This window comes from Scyliorhinus canicula, chromosome 4, assembly GCF_902713615.1.
Source record: "Scyliorhinus canicula chromosome 4, sScyCan1.1, whole genome shotgun sequence".
NCBI lineage: Eukaryota > Metazoa > Chordata > Chondrichthyes > Carcharhiniformes > Scyliorhinidae > Scyliorhinus > Scyliorhinus canicula.
In genome coordinates this window covers 234,305,168-234,314,839 of record NC_052149.1, presented here as the reverse complement: position 1 = coordinate 234,314,839, position 9,672 = coordinate 234,305,168, and the positions used below count along the sequence as shown (strand labels likewise).

General features: G+C 43.3%; 1 protein-coding gene across 1 annotated transcript; it reads right to left on the bottom strand.

Annotated features, from left to right (window-relative positions):
- Positions 1-247: 247 nt before the first annotated feature.
- LOC119965472 (protocadherin-10-like) lies at positions 248-3,069 on the bottom strand. Its single transcript, XM_038796291.1, has one exon. It carries the CDS (start codon positions 2,845-2,847, stop codon positions 451-453), a length of 2,397 nt encoding a protein of 798 aa, XP_038652219.1. The 5' UTR covers positions 2,848-3,069; the 3' UTR covers positions 248-450.
- Between the last annotated feature and the right edge of the window lie 6,603 nt (positions 3,070-9,672).

Here is a 9,672-nt window from a genome sequence, read left to right as displayed (position 1 = left end):
TATGAAATGTAAAGCTCGCCCATTAACCCTTTCGACGTTATGAGGGGTTAAGGTCCGTCCAATTGCTTAAGCTGGGATTTCAAATTGTAAACCGTGAATGGAAATTATCCGAATACATTCAGGTATCAATGTCTCGTGATCAATTCTGGAGCGGACCTTAAAAACAATCCTGATTATGTAGCTCGGAGAATGACTCGTCTGTCGGGTTCCCTTCCTAGTTAATAGACGACAGTTTCAGACACATCGCGATAGTATCATGCAACCTTTTATTTTAGACCATATCTTTTGATGAACAACACTTGACAGTTGCAAGACAAGAACGATCCTTTCATTCTATGATAGAGATCTTCAAGGTCGGGAAATAGTTTCAGTAATTCAACCGGCAGGGACGGAGTTAACAGAGATGGCCATGAATTTCACCCTGTTTCAGTGTTGTGAAACCTTTACAATTTAATATTGGTCCTGAGACATGGGCGGTGTGTAGGGTTTCAAAAACAGAAAATCGCTTTTTGCTGATTCAGGAGACAGACAAACTGAATAATGATGCGCGTCGGGGATGCGAATATTTTCTCCAGCTCCAGTATAATTTAAAGATTCTTTCAGTGTGGGTCTCAGATTAAAGGAATTTTTAGAATCGTCCAGTCCAGAGCAACAACTTGGGGAGTTGTAGTCTTCAGGAGTATTTCTGTCCTGTTTACACTTGATGCCAATCAGCAAAATGATGGTTACAAGAAATATAAAGGAAGTTGAGCCTAAAATGACAATTAAATAAAGATTTGTATCAGAGACATATTCAGGATTTGTCACTAAGTTGCTACGTTCGGAGAAGATTTCAGTAACATTGCCCGAGATTGAAAAGTGGATTGTAGCCGTGCTGGAAAGACTCGGCTGTCCATTATCCTTCACCAAGATCACAAGGCTCTGGGTGGTAGAATCCTGCTCCAAAATTCCTCGGGCTGTTCTGATTTCTCCAGAATTAAGCCCCACGATGAACAAACTGGGGTCAGTGGCTTTCAGCATCTGATAGAGGAGCCGTGCATTCTGACCGGAATCAGCATCAGTTGCGATTATCTTGGTGGCCAAGTACCCCTGGCCCGCTGACTGAGGCACAACTTCCACTCCTGCTGATCCGCTCTGTACTGAAGGAGAAACAATTACCGGAGCGTTGTCATTCTGATCCAGGATGATCACATTCAATGTTGCGCTGCTGCTCAGAGGGGGAACGCCAGCGTCTCGGGCTTGGACTTGAATCTGGAAGTTTTTAACTCGCTCGTAGTCAAAAGAGCGTAGCGCGTAAATGGTCCCGTTCATCGAATTAAGAATGAGGTAATTTGACAATGTTAACTCTTGAATAAGGTTGTCTATGAAAGAGTAAGAGACGTAGGAGTTCTGATCCTGATCAGGGTCGAAAGCAGTCACTGCGAAAATGGAAGCACCGGGAGCGTTGTTCTCCATCACATACACTGTGTCCATGGGTCGAGCAAACCTTGGGGCGTTATCGTTTATATCAGAAACCGTTATCTGAATTGTTTTATTTGTTGATAGTGGAGGTAACCCCGAGTCCCTGGCTAAAATAGCTATGTTGTACAGAGGGGTGGTTTCACGGTCCAACGTGTCACTGGTTATCACTTTGTAATGACCACTCGAAGATGTTTGAAGTTTAAAGGGAACGCTGTTCTGGATTTCGCAGTACACCTGCCCATTTTTCCCAGAATCTCGGTCGATTACATTGACGAGTGCTGTCACAGTCCCGGGGGCAGCATTCTCTGGTACCCTGCTAGACACTATGGTCACTTTTATCCCAGGGGCGTTATCATTGACATCTATTACGTTAATAAACACTTTAGAATGTCCTGCAATTGCCGGTGAACCATTGTCTACAGCTTGAACATCAAGTGAATAAGTGCTTGCTCCTTCATAATCAATTATGCCCTGAACACGAATCTCTCCTGTTCGAGGATCCAAACTAAACAGTTCCTGCATTTTTCGTGAAACGCGGTTTCTGAAAGAATAAGTTACCTCCGCGTTCGAACCTTCGTCTGGATCAGTGGCATGGACTGAAACCACCAAGGTACCTCTGGGTGAGTTTTCTATCAGGCTGACCTTGTAGGTCTTGCTATCGAACGCAGGGGCATTGTCGTTGCTGTCCAGCACAGTGATGAGAATCCGAGCGGTCCCAGATCTGGGAGGACTCCCTCCGTCAGTGGCCGTCAGCATCAGCTGAAAGGATGAGTGCACTTCGCGATCCAACGGTTTCTCCAATAACAACTCGACAATTTTAGTACCGTCCTCTGCAATCTCCACTTTTAGACCGAAGTGCTCATTGGGGCTGATATTGTAATCAGCGACTGCATTTGTTCCAACGTCTGGATCGAGAGCGCTCTCTAGCGGAAAGCTGGAGCCTGGCGCCATGGTTTCGGCCATTCGTAAGAGATTGACGCTCTCCGGGAAACTGGGCGAATTATCATTTATATCAAGAATCTCCACTTCACCGCGGTACATCTCTGGAGAATTTTCAAACACTATTTGGAAGGAGAGAACACATGTGGTGATTGGTCCACAAAGCTTGTCCCTGTCTATTCTCTCATTGGCAAACAACAAGCCATTTTCCAAATCTACTTCCAAATAGCGTTCTGTGTAGTCAGTGACCAGCCGACCTTTCTGACCTGACAATGTTGCAATATTCAGCCCCAAATCTTCAGCAATATTACCAATTACAGCACCTTGCTCCATTTCCTCGGGAACCGAATAACGAATCTGCGCAGAAACCACATCCAGTGCACAAATCAATACAACAGAAACCATCACCATGAATTTCCAGGCGTTGTTGCTTTGTGAGTCAGCCATTGTTACCGGACGGGAAAGCTCACAAAAGCACAAATATCGGTTTGCAGTCGGTGACTCTGACCACTTTCGTGCTGTTAATCAGCCTTCCAGTATCTTGTACTGTCGAATTTACGAACTATTTCGCTCTGGCCTTCGTTAAGTGGACGCACTATCTGAGCGCAGCCAACCTATTCCGATTTTCTGTGATTGTGCTCCCCTTCAAAGATGGATCTCTCGCCCATTTCTGATTTTTATTGGTGGACAGCGACACAACGCGGATCCTGTCAATAACGACACCAGAAATCCTTAAAGCTGAGCTGTTCCTGGAATGGTAGTCATCGTAATGAGACTTTTAATGGTGTGCAACTATAATATCCACACTATTTTCCAGGCCTCTGCTCAATCTATTTTATAGAATTTCTCTTTCAGGTTATTGTCCATGCTTTGAAATGTGAGTTCACTTGAACTTTTGACGTTTCCTACCCGATAGATAATAATGCAACCCCATATTTTAAAATAATGTCCATTTAATATGTTCCTTCTGAATACCAACAATACAATCACTCTCTGTTGCAACACGTAATTGTTTCCGACATGCGTTCACTTTAATATCTTTTCCTCAATCACTGTTGCAACAACACTAACTGCTGATTTCTTCTGCATAGAGTTATGTTTTCTAACTCCATTTAGAAAACAAGACAGGAGCAGTCACTTTATTGGGAGTTTTCTGTCGACCAACCAATAGCAGCAGAGAGATGGAGGAACAGATTTGGCGGCAGATCTCGGAAAGGCGTAAAAGTAACAGAGTTGTTGTCATGGGGGTCCTCACCTTCCCTAATATTGACTGGAGCCTCATTGGTGCAAATGGTTTGGGTGGAGCAGGTTTTGTCAGGTGTGCACAGGAAGGATTCCTGATTCAAAATGTAGATAGGCCGAGTAGGGTGGAGGCCATATTGGATTTCATGCTTGGCAGCGAACCAGGCCAGGTGTCAGATATCTCGGTTGGAGAGCATTTGGGTGACAGTGATCATAACTGCTTGGCTTTTACCATAGTAATGGAGAGGGATAGGAGCAGACAATGTGGGAAGGGATTTATATTGGGGAAGAGAAATTATACTGCTGGTAGACAGAAGCTGAGGAGCATAGATTTGGAACAGTTGTTCTCGGGGACAAGCACAACAGTAATGTGGGATAGTTTAAGGAGCACTTGCTGCGAGTGCTGGATAGTTTTTCCCGACTGAATCAAGGAGGAAATGACGAAAGGAAGGAGCCTTGGATAACAAGAGAAGTGGAGTTTCTAGTCAAGAGGAAGAAGGAAGCTTATGTAAGGTTGAGGAAGCAAGAATCTGGTACGGCTCCAGAGGGTAACAAGGTAGCCAGGAAGAAATTCAAATATGGAATTAGGAGAGCTAAAAGGGGACATGAAAAAGCCCTAGCGGGAAGGATTAGGGAAACCCCAATGCGTTCGAACTAATGTGAGACATATGAGGATGATCAGAGTGAGCGTAGGAACGATCAGGGATAGAGGAGGGAAGTTATGTGCCTAAAGTCTGAGGAGGTAGGGGAGGCCCTAAATAAATACTTTGCTACAGAATTTACGAGAAAGAGTGACCTTGTTGCTCGTGAGAACACTGTGAACCAGGTTAATAGGTTCGAACAGTTAGATATTAAGAAAGAGGATGTGCTGGAAATTTTGAAAAGCCTCAGGATAGATAAGTCCGCTGGGCCTGATGGGATATACCAAAGGTTAGTACGGGAAGCAAGGGAGGATATTGCCGCGCCATTGGCGATTTTCCTTGCGTCCTCACTCTGCACTGGAGTAGTACTGGATAAATGGAGGGAGGCAAATGTTGTTCCCCTGTTCAAGAAAGGGAAAAGGGGAATCCCCAGAGTAACAAAACAGTCAGTCTTACGTCTCTGGTGAGCAAAATATTGGAAAGGTGTCTGAGAGATAGGATTTATCATTATTAAGAAAATCATAGTTGGATTAAAGGTAGCATGGTTTTCTGAGTGGCAGGTCATGCCTCACGAGCCTCATTGAATTCTTTGAGGATGTGACGAGACACATTTATGAAGGTTGGGCAGTGGATGTGGTGTATATGGATTTCAGAAAGGCATTTGAGAAGGTTCCTCATGGCAGGCTCGTTCAGAAAGTTAGGGGCATAGGACACAGGGAGATCCGGCTGTCTGTATGCAGAATTGGCTGGCAGAAAGAAGACAGCGAGTGGTAGTGGATGGAAAATATTCTGCCTGGAGGTCGCTGGCCAGTGATGTCCCACATGGATCTGTTCTGGGACCGCTGCACTTTCTGGTTTTTATAAATGACTTGGATGAGGAAGTGGAAGGATGGGTTAGTAAGTTTGCCGGTGACACGAAACTTGGTAGAGTTGTTGATAGTGTTGAGGGCTGGAGCAGGTTACAACAGGACATGACAGGATGCAGAACTGGGCTGAGAAGTGGCAGATGGAGTTCAACCTAGATAAAAGTGAAGTGATTCATTTTGGAATGTCAAACTTGAATAGAAGAAAGAACAAAGAAGAAGGAAAAGTACAGCACAGGAACAGGCCCTTTGGCCGCCCAAGCCTGTGCCGATGATGCTGTCCGCCTAAACTAAAATCTTCTACACTTCCTGGGTCCATATCCCTCTATTCCCATCTTATTCATGTATTTCTCAAGATGCCTCTTAAATGTCACGATCGTCCCTGCTTCCACCATCTCCTCCGCAGCGAGTTCCAGGCACGCACTAACCTCTGTGTAAAAAACTTGCCTCATACATCTCCTCTCAACCTTTCCCCTCGCACCTTAAACCTATCCCCCCTAGTAATTGACCCCTCTACCGTGGGAAAGAGCCTCTGACTATCCATTCTGTCTATGCCCCTCATTATTTTGTAGACCTCTATCCGGTCGCCCCTCAATCTTCGGTGTTCCAGTGAGAACAAACCAAATTTATTCAACCACTCCTCATAGTTAATGCCCTCCATACCAGGCAACATTCTGGTAAATCACTTATACACCCTCTCTAAAGCCTCTACATTCTACTGGTAGTGTGGCGACCAGAATTGAACACGATACACCAAGTATGGCCTAACTAATGTTCTATACAGCTGCAACATGACTTGCCAATTCTTATATTCAATGCCCCGGCCAATGAAGGCAAGCATGCAGTATGCCTTCTTGACTGCCTTCTCCACCTGTGTTGCCCCTTTCAGTGACCTGTGCACCTGTACATCTAGATCTCTCTGCGTTTCAATACTCTTGATGGTTCTACCATTCACTGTCTATTCCCTACCTTCATTAGACCTTCCAAAATGAATTACCTCACATTTGTCTGGATTAAACTCCATCTGCCATCTCCCTACCCAAGTCTACAAACAGTCTAAATCGTGCTGTATCCGCTGACAGACCTCATTCCTATCCGCAATTCAACCAACCTTTGTGTCATCTGCAAACGTACTAATCAGAATAGTTGCATTTTCCTCCAAATCACTTATATATACTACGAACAGCAAAGGTCCCAGCACTGATCCCTGTGGAACACCACCTGTCACAGCCCTCCAATCAGAAAATGCTGAATACAGGATTAAAGGCAGGAATCTTGGAAGTGTGGATGGAACTGAGGGATCTTTGGGTCCACGTAGAAAGATCCCTCAAAGTTGCCACCCAGGTTGATAAGGTTGTTCAGAAGGATATGGTAGGGCAGCACAGTGGTGCAGTGAATAGCACTGCTGCCTCATGGTGCTGAGGTCCCAGGTTCGATTTCGGCTTTGGGTTACTGTCCACATGGAGTTTGCACATTCTCCCCGTGTTTGCGTAGGTTTCGCCCCCACAATCTAAAAATGTGTATGGTAGGTGGATTGGCTATGCGCAACTGCCCCTTCATTGGAAACAATGAATTGCGTAAGCTAAATTAAAAATAAAAGAAGGCGAATAGTGTGTTTGCTTTCATTAATAGGGGGATTGAGTTTAAGAGTGGCGATGTTTTGCTGCAGCTTCATAAAACCCTGGTTCGACCACACTTGGAATATTGTGTCAGTTCTAGTCGCCTCATTATCGAAAGGATGTGGATGCTTTGGAGAGGGTGCAGAGGCGATTTACCAGGATGCTGCCTGGACTGGAGGTCATGTCTTATGAACAAAGGATGAGGGCACTAGGGGTTTTCTCACTGGAGCGAAGAAGGAAGAGAGGTGACATGATAGAGGTTTTCAAGGTGATGAGAGGCATGGATAGAGTGAACAGGCAGAGACTTTTCCCCAATGCGGAAATGGCTGTCATGAGGGGACATAATTTGAAGGTGATTGGAGGAAGTTATAGAGGAGGTGTCAGAGGTAGGTTCTTTTCATCGAGAGTAGTGGGTGTGTGGAATGCACTGCCAGGGGAGGTGGTAGAGGCTCGTGGACAGGTACATGGGCAGCAGTAAATTGAAGGGGTGTAGTTAGGTTGATCTTAGATTAGGATAAATGTTTGCCAAAACATCGTGGGCCGGCAGGTCTGTACTGTTCTGTACTGTTCTATGTTCTATGTTCTTCGATCACAGAATAAGCTTTTATATTCTGCGTCGAGTATATATATGATCGAGTGTTTGACTTTTCGAGGCAATTAAATTAGTTTCTGCCTGATATAGTTGGTATTAACAGTCAAGTGGGAAGTCTACATTTGGCCGTGGAGGGCAGAACTATGGGACCTCCTTAAGTGATATTTGTCGCACCATTTATGTTTGAATGTAATTAGAATGTAATTCTGATGTGGTCTTTTTTATGAGGACCACATGAAATCTCATCTTCCTTCATAGCACATCCATAATATTTCAGGATGCATTGCTAATGGGACTGTTCATTCTGTACTGTAAACTATTTGGTGTAATTATGCACAGGACCATTCATACGTTCATACATCGTGTTCTCTCCTGACTAAAATCATTTCCATATGAACCATGAAGCAGGAAAGCAGTATTACAAGCGGTGTTGTCCGGCGACATGGTGGCGCAGCGGTTAACACTGCTGCCTCACGCCGCTGCGAACCTGGATTCGGTCCCAGCCTCATGTCTGCCTGGGTCTCACCCGCACAACCCAAAAATGTGTCTGGCAGGTGGATTGGCCACGTTGAAATTGTCCTTTATTTGGTAAAATATTTTTTAAAAACAAGCAAACGATATGTCAGGGCAACTTATACTGTAGGTTTATTCTCACCTAAGTGTCGGTACTGAATATAAAATCGATCTGTGCCCTAAATGACCCTTCTTTAAAAAAGATAAAATTATTTATGGCTTATTAATAACGAAGCACCAGTATTACAAACATAGCTGAAGGTGGATCAGTCGACCAAGGGTCGTTTGGTAAAACAAGGTCATTTCAACCGACTTCCAAATCGTTGAAGGGAGGCGGAGGGTGAAATAGGTAAGTAAATTTAATGAATGCGTAAAAGTTATAGATATCTATGTATGATCGATTTTAATCACAGCCAAACAAATTGGCAAGAAAGTAGAAAAGGGAATGCGTAGGACTCTTTTTACCCTGTACAAGAGAGGGACCATTTCTGGATGTAGTAATCGAAAATTAATCTGAACAGTTGAGAAAAACAAAAATCGAGGACCATCCCAGCAAAAGCAACGGTAAAATAATAAGGTGTAAATAAATGATGAATAAATATGTAAGTGAGACAAAGACTAAAATAATAGACTGGATGAAATACAAGTAAAACTGAAACACTAGACAAAGGCATGCACTAAGTACACAGAAAACCAGGAGAAAGCAGTCAATAGAAACATGAACAGGTAAAAGAAGAATTAGTCAAAAAGACAGAAAACAAAAAATAATTGCAAACTTAAATTATTAATGAAAATACAAATCAATAATGTATACGGCAGAAAGATACAGAGCAGAAGAAAACTGAAGACGGGGACAGGGTTGCTGACAGATGCACAAAGGAACTGTTGTTGTTTTAGCAGGATAATAATCTCACTCTGGCAGGTGAATTTAAATTCAAATAATTCATCACACCTGGAATAATACGTTACTATCTATAATGGTAGTCATAAAACTAAGTGGTTACAATATAAAAACGTTGTGTTTCCCATCTTCAAGGACACTGCCTTCCTTCCCCTTATGGCCTATGTTTGGCTGCAGGGCCATTGCAATGGCTTGACCCTGAGGGTTACTCTGAAATGTCTTAACAAGTCGCTAAAGGCCAGTTATGGATGAGTAATAAATGCTGGGCCTGTCAAAGATGCCTACAGCCCCTGTGTTTTTGTAAATGAACTCACAAATGATGGTAGAAATATTTAATAATTACGTTTCAGTTACTCATTTACTGGGGAGCATTTAGATTGTGTCATTTAGATAGTGCCATCACATGAGAAGAAGTAAAAGCCATTTAACATGGACACAAAAGGGACAATTGAAAAAAACAATCAAACTTAGTGAGAGTTTTACCCCTATTCCGAATGGATTGTCTATTCAGTGCTAATTGAATCAGTTAGAGGGGATGAAAGGAGCACAATTACATACCTTTAGAAATGTATGGAAAAAATGAAATATTGCCAAAGGCCTTGGGGGAGTTTGATTCTATCCTTTATTTAAAAAGAGTGTTCAGTTTTGGAGCCCTTTCTGTTTGTGGTTTACATAAATGTTTCAGATATGAATGTAGGAAGATTGATCAGTAAGTTGTAGATTATACAAAGATTGGTGGAGTGGTAAATAGGAGTAAGATACATTTAGTTCAGACGAGAATTCAGATGGGCTGATCAGCAGCAAATAGTATTCAATCCAGTTAAGTGTCAGATGAAACACTTGGGCAGGGTAACACGGCAAGTGACAAACGATAAAAGGCAGGATCCCTGGAAGCATACAG

Bases quoted from the DNA above. Each gene is read 5' to 3' on its own strand.
- LOC119965472 (XM_038796291.1), bottom strand. From the start codon at position 2,847: ATGGCTGACTCACAAAGCAACAACGCCTGGAAATTCATGGTGATGGTT.